The sequence below is a fragment of the Papaver somniferum genome, chromosome 9 (assembly GCF_003573695.1).
Source record: "Papaver somniferum cultivar HN1 chromosome 9, ASM357369v1, whole genome shotgun sequence".
Classification (NCBI taxonomy): Eukaryota; Viridiplantae; Streptophyta; class Magnoliopsida; order Ranunculales; family Papaveraceae; genus Papaver; species Papaver somniferum.
Window position 1 is genome coordinate 82,994,426 of NC_039366.1, and position 18,632 is coordinate 83,013,057.

Below are 18,632 nucleotides of genomic sequence, written 5' to 3' on the forward strand. Positions count from 1 at the left end.
CATATCGTGTGATATATGTACCACTAATGTAATATTTAGAGTTGGAGGTCTAGGTAATTGCCTCATTTACCTTGGTGTAGTTGCCAATACTATTAGGACTGTTATCGGTAAACTATCTGGGCCTTTAACAGTTGATGAAGTAATCTGAGGTACAATCTGTTAGGAAGATGTTGCAGGTCCAGATCCATATGATGTGTTAGTACGACCTGAAACACCTGAAGAAGATGCAGGTATTGCATGTATGATAATTGGTGTTGACACATCTGGTGTACTTATTATAGGTGTAGTTGTACTCATAGATAATATTAGTCGAGGTGGTAAGGTTCTCCTTTCTACCAATGATGACATTGTTATTTTTATAAAAAAAAATGATTATAAGATAACAGGTCTAACAATAATAGTAAATATCTTAACAAGAGAAATTAGATCTAAGCCTATTTTCGTAGGACATTTAGATTTAACGCTAATTGTAATTTTAACATTATAGTAGATAAAAAACAAACAAGGATCAATAACCTTAAATTTAAAAAACTAATAGTGTGTTTTTTTGCATCCGACTCACAATTTGGATCTGATTCAACCCCTTGACGCGAGTTAGATGCCAGGCCGCTTGTTTTTGAGTTTTAGTCAGATATGACTCGCAACCTGACTCAGAAAAATGCCCCTGACTCATGGGACCAGGCCACTGACTCGTATATTTTTGAATCTGTTGAGTCATGTCTAACTCAAAAAAAAAATAATGAATTATATCCTGTGAGTAAGGTGATTTCAGTCAGATCCAGACAAGCCAGATCCGAAAAAAAAATATGACGTAAGTTATTTGTTATCATATATAAATATTAATAAGAAATTCTGCCAAAACATATGCAAATGGTAGTAAAACAAATATTGATAATTATATCTACATATTTGATATGTCAAATGACATGGAAAATCTATGTCGATTAAAGTATCAACACAAAAGATCAATAAAAGTCAACACGATGAACTGATGAACTTGCAGTAAATATTTGATACCAAGAATTCGACGAATGATTAGATCAGATTACTTCCCTGAATTCAGTGATGATAGTGTTTATGCATGTAAATCGGCATGAATGATATCGGATTGTTAAAAGGTGATGTTTCATCATAATCGGTATAAGAATTCATCGATGACGCTCTGGTTTTAATCAAGAAAACCACTAATTGATTAATTCACTCAAATCTTACCAAAACCATCATATTTTCCATAAGATTTCAAGTATTATAAGCAAGAAAACGATATAAAGGTTAATAAATCAAAGTTTTTAGGTTGAATAATTTCCAGATTAATCTTGTAACCCTAAAAAATCATCAAAAACTTAGTGAACATTGTTTCTGCAATCGTTTTGTTTCAAAATTACAGGTTAAACATGCATCAAAATCATGACTCAAAGCTTAATATAAATAGAAATCAAAATCATGATGTAGCATGTTTTTATCGTCGATGAAGACACATAATTCAGTTTGATTTTATTGTGTACTTGCACAATGATCTGATTCAACTTATTTTGTTAGACTAATCACCTTTACTTAATCAATTTACAATATTCGTGCATAAATCAATCACAATTCAATGATAGTTTCTCAGTTATCTTTTGAGTCGGATAGAGAATAATCACTAAAGAGAATTGTAAGAGAGAGAGAGATATCATAGAAAGTATAAATTTTATTGATCAAATGTTTTGTCTACAAGATCAGCCTTTTTGGATATAAATACAACGTAATTCTCATATTAAAGGTGCAATTAATTAGGGGCCACTTATGCCCACGTGATGATAACGCCATGGTTCATTCGGCTTTCTCGATAAGTAACCTCCATAACCCGAAGTTGATTTTCTCTCTTAGGTCATCATCGCAACTCCAATCCTCGAATCTCAGGTTGGCATTTGATAAATTCGGGTCCTATCTTGACTTCTCACTCCAAAACATAGGTTTCATATGAGACTTGATGTTAGACTTCAGGTCTCACATGTGATAGAGTCTTGATCTTTAGGTCCCGCACATGATTGGACCTCAAACTTCAGGTCTCGTACGTAACAAAATCTTCATCTTCATATCTCGACCTGGGATTTATCTTCCTACAATTATATGTTACTATGTGTAGTAGGGTAAAAACTGATTCTAGAGAAAAAAAAAGAAGTAAAAATGGGTAGGTTGACGAAAAACGAGCCTAAACCCTACACAAATGTACTGCATAGGAGTACTTTAGATCTATTCGATAGATCAATTTGTACAATTCTGTCCTAAACCAAGAAATGGTTGTTCCAGTCTTGCTTCAATCACAAAGGAATGAGAAGGGTTGGTCTTAGGGAGGGAAGCATAGGAAGTGTTGAGATCAGAGTGGCAGATTCTGTGAGAGGTGAAGGTGTGTGAGCGTCTATCATAAAGTAGAACCTGCTTGAAGGTTGTAAGCAATGTGTTCTCTGTATTCTGGATACTTACGAAGTAGATCAGAAAATATATTTATGTGTAATCATGCATGTACACCCTGATCTCCTAGGAAGTGGAAGTTGTAGAGGAGTAAGAAGGTGCAGATCGTGTGAAAGTGATGAAACCGTGTCCCTGTCATGGATGGAAGACTAGACGGTTTCACATCCACTACTCTTCTACTCTTGTTAACTATCCGCCTTTCCTGAACTTTCTCATAATGGGTGCATTGCACACAGCATTTCCGTAGACCGCCAGACCAATGCCCTGATGAACATCCCCCATTTGTGACATTGTTGATATCTCGAGTAAAATATGAAAGAAGTCATCTTACATGACTAGCTTGTCATGCATGACTAGACTGACATGCATGACTAGGTCGAAAACTTGTGTTGTATGGAACGTAGTTATGCTAACACCTCTCCTTGACTGAAAAGTAGTTATGAGAGGTGAATAAGAAGACGTGATTGTTTAAAGATGTGGTGTTGAACGTGCATGTAGGACATGCGAGTTTTGACCAATCACATTTAAGTTATGTTACATGGAGATAATAGCAATTCGAGTCTCTCATGGATTTCCAGGAGAAGCACCCAGAGATGTGGTGCTCTTCGATTTGTTTGATTTTTGAACAAAACCGATAATAAAGCAATTTGAATTTTCCACAAAACCCTTAAAGTTAATGTTTAAAATATTTAACGTGTGCGACTTACGCGGTCAGTCTTAAATGCTTTTATATAAATTTAAGAAGCATGACCATCCCTGTGAGCTATGGACAACGTGGTTGGTCCACTGGGAAGAGGTCCGACTGGTAACCGTAATGGCACCTCATAAGTCGAACGGAATTAAATCTAAATCGATCAATTAGCTAGTGAAGTCGAGCGACCGACATGAGTCTGCGACTGTCATGGACGGACTATTTGACCTAATTAGGATTTTTGAAGTAACTCGACTAGCTTACTTTGGCTAGCTATTGGGAGCTGATCATGTAGGCTAGGAGCGTTCCTATTGGCTGAAAAGGTAGAGGGGCGAGTAGTGATCATTATGAAGCTTGATCGTTTATGTAAAGAAGAAGTTGAGCTAGCTCAACTGACCGTCCAAGTTGGATAGTCGTGATTGCTTCGCGACTGACTCGGGCGGTCCGGATCCAATTCTTCAATAAAGTTAACGAGCTCGACTAGCCCATTTTGGCCAATCACTGGGAGAAGAGCATGTACGCTACTAGCAATCCGATTGGCCAGAATATAGACGAGCGACAGGTAGTCAGTATGGCTCCTTACTAGCCGCCCATAAGAAGACCTAAGATAGCCAAACCTACCAGTCAGGATGGGTGGTTGTAACTGCTTTGCGTCTGTTTTGAACGACCAAGATCTAATTTCTTAATAAAACCAAGCAGCTCAACTAGCCTACTTTACCCTGCTATATGGAGTGAAGCATGTAGGCTATGAGTGATCGGGTTGGTTGGTTAAGAAGAGGAGTGTGCGGTGGTCAACAGGGGACATGCTCGTCGACCATGGAAGGCATGAAGCATGTTGGATTGGCCAGCATAGTTGGATGGTCGTTATGACTTTGCGACTGACTTGGGCGGGCAAGATCCAATTTCGAATAAGCAGCTCGACTAGCTTACTTTGGCCGGCTATTTAAAGCGGGGCGATCAGATTGGTCGGTTAAGAATGGGAGCATGCGGCAGCCAACATGGAACATGCTCGGTCGGCCGTGGGATGCTTGATTGGTCGGCCAAGTGGCGCGGCCGGTCCTTTTTCGTGACTGACTGATCTCATCTAAATCCAAATTTGGTTATTTTTAGGGTTTTGCACCCACCAGCTCCATGATCAACTTACTCCTAATTTTACTGGGCCTAATTCCGACCAATAGGAAGTGACATATTATGCATGCTCCAGTTTTAGGGCAAAAAATCAAATTTTGTGAGTTGACACAAATTTAGGTCAAATAATTGAATTTTGTGTATTGATACAAAATTGAGTAAATTAATTGAGTTTTGCACGTTAGTGCAAAATCATTAAATTTTGCTAGTAGCGTGGTGCTGGTCTTGTTGGCACGTGCTTTGATAAGGCACCTTTATGCATATCTTAATTCGGAAAGTTCAGGAAATTCATGCTACTCAGCAGAGAATGAACACGAGTATCATGTCAGTACTAAGAGTTCAGCTGGGAATATAACATTACATAAATACTCAACATGCTCTACGGTGGTAAACAATTCAACTTGGAGCTTGAGTTTTAATACAATAAAATTACAGAATATCTGGAATATTGCAACATGCGCGAATATTATTCTAATAATTTCGTAAATACCGGTACTGAGCAGTAAACATAATTTGTACATTCATACGTATACTTTATGAACTCAGCCAAGCAAAGTTCGTAGTCACATACATGTAGCAAAAGAGGCATAGGCATTCACTAGGTTTTTAATACGTTGCTCAAATTCTTTGCAGAATGAAGGCACAAAAATAGATAAGAGTTTTACAGTTTTCGTCCTAAGCTAAAAATTATGGATGCTATATTTTTTTATCCACACATTCTACAAGAATGAGCGTTTAAAGGAATTATTTTGGATTTTTGTTAAAGGGAGAGCAAAAGGTGATTCGAGGAAAGCAAAAATCGTAGTCAACTCGTTAGCTAGAACCCGGTCAATATATATTTCAAATTAAGACCAAATTACCCTTCTCAGAACACCCACCCGGCTTTAAATTCCAATCCACCCCCAAAAAAGAATACCGCCACCACGAAGATTGATAATAGCAGGACTGCAGGAGCAGCAAAATCATATTGTGTTGTGTGGTGAATGTACTGCAGATCATCACTCATAAATCGTTTGGTATATACTAGAAAGAAAATGAGTCGAAACTTGTGCACTGACAAGAGATTGTGGATGTGCAACAATACAGTAGGTTGTTTTGGTATTAATAGGATGAATTACTAACTTTCCAATCTATGATTTCTACAAGGGAAATTTCATATGTCAGGTTAGGAAATGTATGCATCGGAATCTAACAACAAAAATGATCTTGATAAAAGCCCCTTATTACTCGCTACAGATTGTACCAATATTAAACCATAGCAGTAAAAATTAGTTCGGTGAAGAAATCTCTAGAATCCTAATTCCATCCCCGTTATTTATTTATGAAAATCCTATTTTATGTATTCATCAAAAGCTTTGTTTACCATGCAGTATATTTCTCATTCAGAAGTTTCCCGGTACCCTGTTATTGAGTCAATTTGTCCCTCTCATATCATGTTATCACCAAGAAGATCATGATAGTTCTTTACAAAAAATGGCATGGAAGTAAATGGTGGTGGAGTCGTCGAGCCGATGGTGGTGGTAGAATAATTTAGGAAATGGGCGTGAATTTTGTGTGGGTGGGAATTGAACGAGGGTTGTTTGGTCCGAGTTGGTATCCCTGTATCAATCGTGACTCTTTTAGTGTTATGCAAAAGCATTTCAGTGTTCTCATGAAGCCATCACAATTTATGGGACCTTATTATATTTTTGGAGAAAGATTCCTTCAATAATTTCAGCAAGAAGGATTTAAAATCAATGTATATTAGATGCAATGGCTGAAACAACCATTCTTTTCAGCATGACTTAAGCTTCACTGTGGTTTTTTTCTGTTGGTTTTCCATATATTTTTTTTGGACCTATACTTATGGGAAAATGAAGGCCATGCCCACTACCATACAATGACACAACACTCATTTCACATTCAACTTTCTAGTACTTTCGCAGTCCGTTACATTGTGTTTACCTAAAATGCAAACAACATGTCAGAAAATTTGATAATGTCTACATAGAGAGAGACTCGAGTACTGGAACCAGTAGAAAGCAGCTTACCCCTACCCAGGCCAAGATAAAGAGACTTCAATCTAACTTCCTAAAGCTGTCCTCCTTTGCACCACAAAGTCATCAGCGGAGTAATAGTCGGCAATGAGACGGTACATATATGACGGGTTATGTCCTCCTCTGAGAAGCAAGTAATGATAAACTTTAGATTCAGAATTGTAAAATATCACAAAGAGGAAAAAAAAAACTACTAATTATTACTTTATAAGTATAGAAAGTGGATTAAAAGAAATGGTTGATGATTAATCTCCAGGAAGCTAGTTGGTTTGCTGAATTCTTTCCTGAACTAACAAAAATTGCATCCCATGAATGTACTTTCTCCTGGATGCAAAACTACATTTGCTCGGAATAAAAAGACGTTGGAGATTACCTTCTAGAAGTAGAATAGATTTTTACATACCCAACAGCCAAAAGAGTAAACTCCAAAATCTCTGTTTTTATAATCTAAAAAACGGTTTACTGCACGTTTTTTTTCAGAAAAAATCAGTATCTATGAAATCATTTTCACAATTTTAGGTTTGAACTAAACAAGCATCAAATAGATATATGCCTAATGAGCATCATAAAATTTTACGTCATAAAATATGTTAGAGAAAGAAAAGAAAATGCCAACACAACCACGAGCTGTTTTCCATCGATAAACATGTTGGCAATTTCCATAATCAACAAGAAGACACATAGGCAAAATAGAACAAAAAAGAGAGAGCGCTTACATGTCGGTGATGAATAAACTGACAAGCTTTGGTGGCACATAATCAAATGCAGGGTTGACCACATGAAGAGGAGCACCACTGCCTATTCCATAGTCCATGCAATCTGAGAACTCCCCAAAATCTAGCAACTCAGATGGTGATCTTAGATCATTCAGTAAGACCTCTGGATTGTGAGGGTACAAAGGGCACGACTGTCATACAGACATCAAATAGCTATTAGAAAAAAGAATGCAATATCAGAGTAGCAAGCCAAATCTCAATCCAGAAAGATAAATAAGTGGATGGATGATACTTCATCTCCAGAGGAGAATTTGCGCAGCTATAATATCATGCAAATTTATGGCTAGCCTTAGCCTGTTCATCCCTAGCCTTTTGACTCTTAACAGTTAACACTAGTGAAGCACAGGTTAGCCTTGTTCATCACAAGCGTTCGCTTTATGTAATTAACGACTCAAATTCACTTACATAAGTCAACTTATGAAGCAATGGAACAGAATACAGCCTCGTGAAAAGCAACATGTCACTGGTAAAACCATTGATAAATACATCAAACGTCAGCAGGACAGACCAAAGTAGCGACAAGCGGGGTCAGTTGACTGCATTTAAGTAATTTTTTTAACAATGTTGGTAGGGTAATGATTAGAGTACATCCTTGAGCGCAATATGTATGGATTACTAACTAAATAGGACTACAATTAGTGCTTATACTCTCTATTCATACCATCAATCCTCCATTCAAACTGTAAATGTATATGTGTGTGTGCACTACTTCAATCAAAGTTAACTGATTAAAGGGCTTTTCTTTTTCTAGCATAAAGTTTCCCTTAAATCAAGTTTCTGGGCCCGTCACTGATTGTAAGGAGGCGTCTAGACATTTAATGACGTAGCAAAATTTGGCACGGTTGGTGTAGTAATGTTCCTATGGTCAAGAAGAAGAAAGAAACTCATACTTTTAGGACTCTTCTTAAACCTGGATCAGATGATTTTCTCACTCAAAAGAAAAATCATGTCAAAGAATGTTGGCAAAAACAGCAGAAAATGATCAACTGCAACATTTGCACAAAACATACGTTCTTATAGAATACCAAAAAGCGACAATACCGTGCTACAAGTACACAATCAACTGTTGCGGAACACTTATTTATTTGATCTCGGTATAACTGTGCAGCCATTCAGAAAAATATTTGAGCTTAGGTGTGGTCTTTTCGTCTATACCCACAGAGTGAGCTGATTGTCGAAAGGAAACAAATTGTGCAAAGAGAAAGCTTGAAAGTCAAATACATAAATAATAGTCTTTTCTCAAAACACAAACTGAAATAACAAGAGACATGGCTTAAAAAGGCGTTTGTGGGGCGCGCTTTTGGGCGCCTTTTTGCGCTTCAGGACCTAGAAGCGCCGCTTTATGAATTGGTTTATATTAGGAAGTGAAAAGTCGGCCTTTGAATCCCAGTAGGGCCTGTTTCACGTTTTCTAACTAAATACTAATAAACCTAACTTATAGGGCATGATGATGATGATGACGACTATCTACATGATGATATGAATGATGCAGACATTCGTGGCTAGTATATTTAAAAAGCTCATGGGTAGAATATGCAATATCAGTATGTCATATGCTTAGTTAGTCTAATTGTCCCTTTCATTATGTCTGAACTTCGTAGTTTTCTTTTATTAGGTTGATAACTTCTTATTTATATATTTCAAAAAGCTCGCTTTCGCTTTACGCTTTCGCAACGCTTTACGCTTTGGTATGAGAGTGCTTCGCCCCACGCTTTCGCTTTTTAAAACCCTGACAAGAAACATGGTCAAGATTTTAATTTTTATGATTTTATCATAAATAGTACGAGATGTCCTTCGCCTTGCCCTACCCGTCGAAGCAAGGTCTCACGTCTCAAACAAATATCCTAAAGCCGCTATCTCACTAAGTAGGTGTAGAAAGTCCAGTTAGTACCAGCAAGTGATTTATTATTTGGCTCGTTCTGTTAAGTATACAGTGGAAGGGGATGATATCAACATGAGTTATAGGAGCCACTTACCTTGTGACTGCCAGCAACTACGACAAATGGGACAGCATGTCTTTGGGCGGCAAGTGCAACCATGTTCAACCCAACAGGTGCTATAACCCCTCCATTGGCCATGATAGCATGGGCTCCAACAATTACCTATATCAAACCACTCAAATTCAAAAGGGAATATTGGCATCAAATTAAAAGATAAAAGTTGGAGAGAGAAACTACAATGTCAAAGTCATTATATACCATATTTACTCGGGAAATCATCGCAAAAACTGCGGAATCAGTGATTACTGTGGTTTGTAAACCTCTAGCAACCAGCTCTTTTGCAAGAACATGGCCCTGATACCTGTTGGATACAACCACAGTAAGAGAATATCAGAATGTGCTAAAAAATATCCAAATTTTCTGGGATGAGCGGAAGATTTCATTGCTTATTAACAACATAAAGCAAGTCCTTGCCCCTGTACCTTGGAGCACCTTCCGCTACAAATACTCGGAAAGAACGTTTTTTCTCCTTTGCAGCACAAAGAAACTCCATCACAGTTCGCGAACGGCCCAGTGTTAATATGACCTCACTGATACGTAGAGTTGCATTGGTTAAAAATGCAAAACAGGGAAATATTTAGATGCATATGATATCACAATATAACTAATCATGCAGAGGGGGCACAGAGACAGAAACGCCTTTTTGGACTTAAAAAGTTAAACTGAAGATATATATCCGGCAAGACTTAGTTGAATGACTAAAACTGTGGTCAGCTCGGGCTTTCTGTAAACTTATAATGTTGAACTGGCTTCTCTTTTATAACATTAGAATTTAGAACTAATATAACGTGATGAAAGATGTAAACCAAGAGCAAGAGAGGGATGAAAAATACTTGACTGAGGCAGATGAATAAGCAAAAGAAGTTTTGTCATAGTTGTGGGCCATATGACATGAATTTCGTGATGCATAAACAGCTATTATGCCAGTAACATTTCTCAATGAGAATCAGTTAACATCACGGCAAGTGAGGATAATACACATAGAGGTAAGAAAAATACTTTTGATGGATATGCTCCACTGCTTGTTCAGCAATCTGCTCATGGCACGTATCAATGTCTTCAAGAAGTTCATTAATAGCTTCGATAACGTCATGCTTTAGCTTCCGGCTCCTTACACTCTTATCAGCTGCTGAAAAGAGAAAACAGAGGAACCAATGTGTAACAAACAAACATGCTTATCGGTAAACATTAAGTGTTTCATGTATTATACTTCATAGTTCATACACATTTAGAGGATAACAAAGCTTTGGGGGACATATATGACGCATTAATGAGCTATTGAGTAAACATTAAGTGTTTCATGTATTATACTTCATAGTTCATACACATTTAGAGGATAACAAAGCTTTGGGGGACATATATGACGCATTAATGAGCTATTGAGTCCTGATAGACTTTTGGTTGTGAATAAGCAAAAGGAAAAAACACAATAAGAATAATATATGCTGAAATGATTAACCATATTACAGGCCAAATGTTAGAAACCTATCAAAAATCCCAATCCTAATGAATTTAAAGATAACTGATTGGCAACAATAAAAAGAATTACTATAGTATTGGGATCTAATGTTAGCGCCCTTACTTGAATTTTACCCTAACTGAGTTAAACAGAAATGCTCACATTTGCTTTTTCCTTCAGATTCACCCCCTGAAGAAGGAGTATGGGGAGCAGCTGCTGAATCAGGTATATCCTCGAGAAGAGTATGCAACGCAGGTGCACGCAGAGTGCTTCTGGAAGCTGCAGCAACTGCTGTAGCAGACAGTAGTGTGCGATCGTCTCTCTCAGCATCCTCATCATCATCACTGTCAGCAGATAAAGCCAAGCCCCCAACTGCAGTGGTTGCAAGAGAAAGATCTTCCTCTTTGATGATATGCAAGACACGTCTCACAATGTTACCAACAGCAAGCTCTGAAACCCCATCCAAGCAGAATTGTTAGCATGCAAGTTAAACAGTATAACGTCACACCAGGCATTTGTAACTCTGTGCTTTAAACAATAGGTTATGTTGTGCCAGAATTCAGAATAATGCATCTGGAATATAGTAATCTAGTTATGTTGTGCCAGAACTCGGAATAATCATCCAGACAATACTCTATTTCAGAATAGTAGTTTATCACAAATCTGTGAGAAGAGGCAACACCCATGTGCATAAATATGTACACTCGAGATCTCCAGGTAATTCAATCAGTTAACAATTAGATAATCAAGAGGATATTGAAACTGAAAGAACCGGGTAAAGGGCAGTGATCAAGTACAAAAGTGCTCAAGGTTTGAACCAATTTCCAGAGTACATACCAACAGGATTTGCAGATATTAGCTGCTCACCGACAACCTTCACAGCCTCAATCAGGTGTGCAGCTTGATTCGTGTGTGGAATCCTCTGCTGAGATATCACTGAGCGAAGCAGTTCAGCTGTCTGTCTAGCCGTAGCATGGGAACCCTCGACTTTACTGCCACCCCATTAATGCAAACTCCAAATCAATTGATTAACACAAAATTGACAATCATAATATTAAGAAAAAGGAACAAATGATTGAATTTCACAGATACTATACCGGCGTTTAAGCTTCAAAACAAACTCACTAACAAGGGCTTGAGTATCTGGCATCCTTCGCACCTAATATAAACCAAAATCGAACTTCAAATAACCAAAAGAAACGAGCTAAAAGATATTAAGAACTTTTATGTTACGGGATTACGATATAAGAGGTGCCCTAAATTTAGACTTATAAAGAAATAGGGTTTAACGAGATTTGTCTTAAAGCTATGTATACATAATAGCAACCCAAACAAAAATTACCAGTACTTGATATACAACTCTACTACTACTTCATCTATCTGTGAAAACGCGTAGAATAGGAATACGAGAGCTGAATTACAAACCTGGAGAATTACGAAATTCTGCAATTGGAAGTCGAATAAAAGAGACCGTGAAGAAGGGGAGAAATAAACCCTAGTGACCTAATAAATGCAAAACATGGAAAATAGTAGAGGAGAAAATTCTAAATCACAATATTAGGAATAAGTTACATTTTTTTTATACTCCCTCCGTCCCACCATTAAGTGACCTATTTGGTTTTTAATTTTGTCCCATCATTAAGTGATCTATATCACTAAACAAGGAGATATTTCTAAAATTACCCTTTTAATTAATTATAAGAAATATAAGAAATATGCATAATTTGATAGGCATGTTTATATTCGTTATGTAGGTGTTTTAAAATGCTTTTCAATGATATAAAGTTTGCGAACATCCGTGGTGTAGTTTGAGAGATAAATCATTTCAAAATTTTATTAATTATTATCCATAAGGATATAATTGTAAAAAATGATTAAAATCTCTTTTTCCTTGCTTGCCTTAAAATTTGTGCAAACTTCAACTAGATCACTTAATAGTGGGACGGAGGGAGTATATTTTTAACCGGGTAGGATGGTAATTGTCACACTAACTCACAGTTTTACAAGTTTTTTTTTTTTATTTCTATATAAGAACGATCCTTTGCTCTTTTATTATCACACTATCTTACATAAAAACCAAACCGTAACGGATTTGAAGTTAATAGTTTGAGGATATGTTTCTCTAACGTTATTTTTAGGGAAAATTGGGAATATGTCCCGTTTTCACTAATTCGTTTGGGGATCTATCCCATAACGGAAAAAATAAAGAAATCTATCCTAACCATCCAAATTTTCTGCTAAGTAGTATATATGGCACATATGTGACTGCACACGTGCGAATAAAAGACAATTAAGCCCTTAATTCATTATATTTCATATCGAAACTCCCTTTTGTCTCTGTCTTCTTCCTAATCCAAGTGACTCTCCCTAGTTTCCCATACCAAAATCATACTTTCGGAAATGATAAATGTAGTCATACATTAGTATTCACACGGTTGGACATTAGATATCAGAGAACAAGGATAAAGAAAGACGTGCAGCAAATCCAAAAGATAGACAAACACTTTCGATTGCTGGAATTGTATCATCAGGTATACATATAATGTGAAGATGGTTATGGAGATGACAGTTTTGGGGAGGTTTTATAAATGATTTGTGTCTTTTTCAATTTTTGCAATTGATGAATGATTTTGTTTGTAAATGGATGGATGGGTACTGATTTATCATGGTTGATTTCACCAATTCGAACGTTTAGGTCTAGATGATATTAGTTTAATTCCATCATCATCAATCATGGATTTTCCGTGACTACATGTTTAAAGTCCAAGCAATGATTGATTTATCACGAGAAGATTATATAATCGTGTTTAAGTTGTTAATTGAAGATGAACAGGGAGGATTGTGGTTTCTGCCATGGCCATGGAAAATGGTTCCCAGAAATGAAGATGACAGAAACTTCATGGTAAGGGTATACACGTCAATTTGTGAGAGTCTAGATGATATTTTGGCCGGTCAATAGTTCATATTGACTACTTAACAGAAAATTTAGATGGGTGGGATAGATTCCTTAATTTTTTCCGTTATGGGATAGATCCCCAAACGAATTAGTGAAAACGGGACATGTATCCAATTTTCCCTTATTTTTATAAAACCTCACGATCTACCGGTCTTAATTTCGACGGCCAGAAATCCGTAGATTGTCAACGGCTCATTTTCAAAGTAGTAGATGATGGTATTATACGTTTCAGAATACGCTCATTTTTGGTAGGAAAATAGAGTTATGTGATGGTAACACATACCCAAAGTATTGGCTTCAAATCCGTTACAGTCTGATTTTAAATCGCAAAAATGAGGTTCAACGTGTGAGATAGTGTGATATTAAAATTGTGAGGGGATCCCTGCTCTCCTTTATAAAACCAATCTAACTGATAGGAGACCCCTAAATTATTAAGTTCCCCTCATTTAAATTATCAAGCTTTATTAAATCATGTAATTTCAATAGAGGTAGTTGACAAACTAAATAAATCATGTATTAAATAAATATGTACATATTTACAAAAACACCACTGTTTTAAAAATAGATCAAATTTTTTAAAAACTTTGTATCTTTCAAAATATACGACGAATTTTTATAATATTTATTGCCCCGACCGATTGGAAGGTCCCGAATGGAGAGAATCTCTTTTACGGCCATTTTTTTGTAAAATGAAATCTAACAGAAATGTGCAATTTGATAAAAAGATTGTAAATATGTATGCAGTTTCAATATGGTTCGTTGGGTCAGATAACTTAAAAACACGGAATTCGACGAAAGCTGTTCATTTAATAAGCATTTTGAATATGATTATCGTGTGTAGATTCGATATGGTTCGTTAGATAAGATGAATTTGAAACACGGAATTTGATGGAAGTCATTCATCTATAAAGGATTCCGGTATAGTATATAAGAAATTGTGAGGGTTTATTTTTAATTAACTACATTTATAAGGACCTAAATATATATATATAACAGATTTCACTCATAAACCTTCATTTCTCTCTCGATTCTTCAAACAAGGTTTAGAGGAGAAAACTAATCGCAAATGAGGACGACGATGTTACATATGTTCATATTAATTTGATTAAACCTAACCGGAAATCAGAAGGGAAGATATCGTTGTTGTTCAATACAAAGCTGTTATGGAATTATGGTCAAGGAAGAAATGGTAAATTAGGGTTTTTTGCTGGCATTAATAACAGTGATGAATCGAAACTGAAGAGAAATATATAATGATTGTGAGTATGTTGCAGAGCGGGTTCGAGTTGGAATTGACGGTGGATGTTATTGATAGCAGATGGGTTTTAATGGATATGATTATGGGTTTAAGTCGAATCTGAAGTTGGCGGTGAATTGAAGCCAAGAAGACAATATGGAGATGTTCATGAGAAGTAGTCTTGATGGGTGATGTCTCTGGGTTTGATTTGAAGCCAATTCAACAGAGAAGAAGGATGAAATTGAGAAAATGTTGTTACAGGGTATGGTGGTCTTGAGCTGAAACAGATGATGGAGTTCATGACTTGGGGATGGTTTGAAATAATTGCAATTGAAGCTAATGGTGCTAAATGAACAAAGAAGAAGAGATGGAGCTGATTTGAGTTACTGTTGATGAGAAGAATGATTGAAATGTGAATGAAATAGATGTATGCTAGGATTTTTTACAGGCAATAGAGCTAAAATCGGTCTGAAATCGGCCTGAGAATGCCTAGAATATAAACAAGACTTTGTCGGATTTTCATCCCAAAGAGTTAATACAGTACCGGTCGATGAGATAATCCAACTCAGACCAACTAGATCAGTCAGCTGAGTTAGACAGCTAACTCAATGATGATGTATAACGCGTTATGCGATCAACGGTATTTCGTTTTTCCTCGGTCGGATCTCCCCACCGTGACACCGGTGTTGTGGTAAATTTGAAAAGGTCTTTGAATTACCTACATAACGAGTATAAATGAGAATACTAAATTTTTATTTTACGTAAAAAAAATCATTGTTTTCAAATTGAATACAGCATTGCATCGCACATGTGTTCTGACTAGTAACAATTAAGCTAATTCTTTTTTGCTTCTTGTTGTGCTCAATTTTAATAGGAATATATGATTGTTTAGTTTTCCAAAGATAACATATTATCAAAATATTAGTGTGACAGAAGGAAAATCTTGCCCAACACTATGTTGAGCAGGTTAAAACTTCTCGATTCGCCACTCATAACGCATTGATCGGGCTGTAAAGCTTCACTTTTCACCAGGAAAATACACGTTGATTTGCCTTTGCAAGCATGATGTTTTAAATGTAGATTGCACACCACTCCAACTTACCCCTGTTTTGCGAAGGGTGCAACGCCATAAAGGCTAAAACTAATGCATATTACATGCATCACTGATTTCCGAGTCTTGTCTAGGCATTACTTGGATTTTCGCATTGGTTGTTGCAATCATGTTTTCCCAGCTTCCTTAATTATCTTCGACATTAAGCTGAAAGCATACACTGATCTTTACTCGTGTCAAGGGTGCATCAGTCAGGGTCATGACATCCTTGCTTGCATCATACATGTAATGTAGGGGACGTATGCAAGCTCTCCGAACTTGCATACCGGTTTAGCTTCTTTCCCTGGCCATCCATGATTCACAATTGATACATGTCTACATCGAACGGCTTGATGGGCAATATGAGCATCCAAGGAATTTAGTGCAACCAACCCAACAAGTACGACAATAATCATCTCTTTCCTTGCATTGCGGAGCCAGATGGTATGAGTTACCAAAATTTTGCAATCACCTCGCAATTAGATGATATTAGCAAAAAAAATTGTTGGACCACTAATATTGCAACTCCTTGCGGCTTCCTACGTACCCTTCTTCGTACTTTGAAGGGATCAAGAACGGAACGTGGTTCATCAACGTCGGTCGCATTAACAATGTGCGACGATTGGGTGGTCAGTCTGAACTCTTGATAATGGGTTTCGAAAGAAAAAGAAGCTTTCGTGGATCAACGTCGGGGATCCTAGGTACTAGCAACTAAAGCCAACTCTTGTTTCAATGCCAAAGCCAAGTAAAACTAGTCTGTATAGTGCAAAAAGACTATCACAAGATACGCACGATATAGTGCATAATTGATACTTCGTCGGGTAAGTAGCACGGTATGATAATGTTTTAGCATCATATATGCTCCATCGGTCAAGCTTTATAGCTTAAGGATGCATCTCCGTGTAATGCACCTTTAACCAACACCCCTTTCTTATAAAATACTCGCTAAAAAGTTCATAATGCATAGTCCCTAGTGTTATCTCCGAACTTGCTCTGGTGCCAACTGTGACGGATCGGAAAATCTTGCCTTCAGCGTTATGCCCAGCATGCCGAAATTCCTCGATATGCCACTCATAACGTAGTGGCGGGGCTACAAATTTTCACCTCTCATCAGATAAATGCACGTTAATTTTCCTTTGCAAGCATGTTTCGCAAGAATGATGCCTTAAACTTAGCTTCCACACCGTTCCAACTTACCCTTTTTCAGAAAGGGTACAAGGCCATAAAGGCTAAAATTGATGCATGTTACAGGCATCATTGACTTCTGAATCCTGTCCAGGCATGCCTTGGATTAACACATAGATCGTTGCAAGCTTGTTTTTCCAACTTCCTAACTTCGCTTCAGCATTGACCTGAAACATGCAATGATCTTTACTCGTGCCAGGGATCAAGGATGCATCATTCACGCTCATGTCATCCTTACCTTGCATCATCCTTGTGATGCAAGTGATCTATACAAAATCCCAAAACTTGCATACCAGTTTAGCTTCCTTCACTGGCCATCTCAATTTTTAATTGGTGCATATCGAAAGGCTTGATGCGGAATATGAGCTTCTAAGGAACGTAATGCAACTAAGCATCAAGTATGGCAACAATCATCTCTTGCCTCGCATTGCTGAGCTAGATGGTATGAGTTGCTAAAATGTCGCAATTACTTTAGAAGTAGATGATATGAGCGACAAAGTGTTGGACCACTAATGATGCAACTAATTGCGGCTTCTTACGTACCCTTCTCCGTACCTTTAAGGGATCAAACACTGAGCGTAGTCATCAACATCGGGACTAGCAACTAAAACCAACTCGTGTTCAAAGGCCAAAGTCAAGCAAAGCGTAACCAGTATAGGTCAAAGGGTTTATCACAAGATACTAACGAGATTGTACATAACTGATACTTCCTCGGGTAAGAAACACGGCACAACGATGTTTTAGTATCATGTATGCTCTACTAGGAAAGCTTTATAGTTTAAGGATGCATCTTTACGTAATGCACCTTCAACCAACACTGCATCCCTGTATATGTGTTACTAATATTTCCACGCAACTAGAAAAGGGGATATAATGGACATGTACCAAGTCTACTTGCTTTCCCAACAAGTTTTAAGTGATGCTTCCTTGAGAAAGCTACAAAGGATCAGTGATGCTTCATTGAGTAAGCATCGCAGCATAACAATGTCTTTGCATCATGATGCTTCCTCGGGGAAGGGATATACAAACAATTACGCTTCCTTGAGTAAGGGTCCTTGGATAAGTTTTATAGCAACAGTTATGCTTCCTTGGGTAAACATCCCCGATTTCCAACCAACCAAAGCCTCATCCCTATATATGTCTTATTGACATTTTTACAAATAGATTGACCAACGTCAAGTCTGGTGAAAATAATAACAAGTATATGAGTTACTTAATTATATATTAATAAGTCTAAGAGCATGTTGTATTGATATGATACGAGCATTGAGCTCTGATGATGCGATCAGCAGGCATTGAGTAATCTGGTACTTAGTAAGAATACGAGATTATCAACGGTGGTGTGTTAAATGATCTCAGTTGAGAGGCTCGGTTATACAATATTCGCGACCCATAACATCGAGGAGGTAACTCAGTCTCGAGACACACATGAGTGAGACGAAAAATTCAATGTCTTATCAAAAATGAGAAGTACTAGTTGGTACTAGTGTCACGGTAGTCAGTGCTTATGAGGATAGTTGGAGATATAATTAGGCTAACTTTATTTTACGGTTGGCAATAGCACTAGACTAGCGTCGTAAGAGGGTTGGCACTAACACTAAGCTAGCATCGTATGACAAG

General features: G+C 37.2%; 1 protein-coding gene across 5 annotated transcripts; it reads right to left on the reverse strand.

Moving 5' to 3' along the window:
• Positions 1 to 5,958: 5,958 nt before the first annotated feature.
• Positions 5,959 to 12,092, reverse strand: LOC113310262 (translation initiation factor eIF-2B subunit beta-like). Of its 5 annotated transcripts, none has more exons than XM_026558874.1 (11): positions 11,970 to 12,092; positions 11,642 to 11,703; positions 11,382 to 11,536; positions 10,707 to 10,994; positions 10,085 to 10,214; positions 9,508 to 9,615; positions 9,284 to 9,386; positions 9,062 to 9,187; positions 7,026 to 7,216; positions 6,310 to 6,432; positions 5,959 to 6,217 (listed from the first exon to the last, which is right to left on the reverse strand). In XM_026558874.1, the coding sequence occupies exons 2-10, from the start codon at positions 11,692 to 11,694 to the stop codon at positions 6,336 to 6,338; spliced, it is 1,251 nt and encodes a 416-aa protein (XP_026414659.1). In that variant the 5' UTR covers positions 11,695 to 11,703; positions 11,970 to 12,092; the 3' UTR covers positions 5,959 to 6,217; positions 6,310 to 6,335. The 5 variants fall into 5 exon arrangements, with proteins under 5 accessions (XP_026414659.1, XP_026414658.1, XP_026414660.1 ...); XM_026558873.1 differs by having other exon boundaries at positions 6,304 to 6,432; XM_026558875.1 differs by having other exon boundaries at positions 5,959 to 6,432; positions 10,085 to 10,211.
• Between the last annotated feature and the right edge of the window lie 6,540 nt (positions 12,093 to 18,632).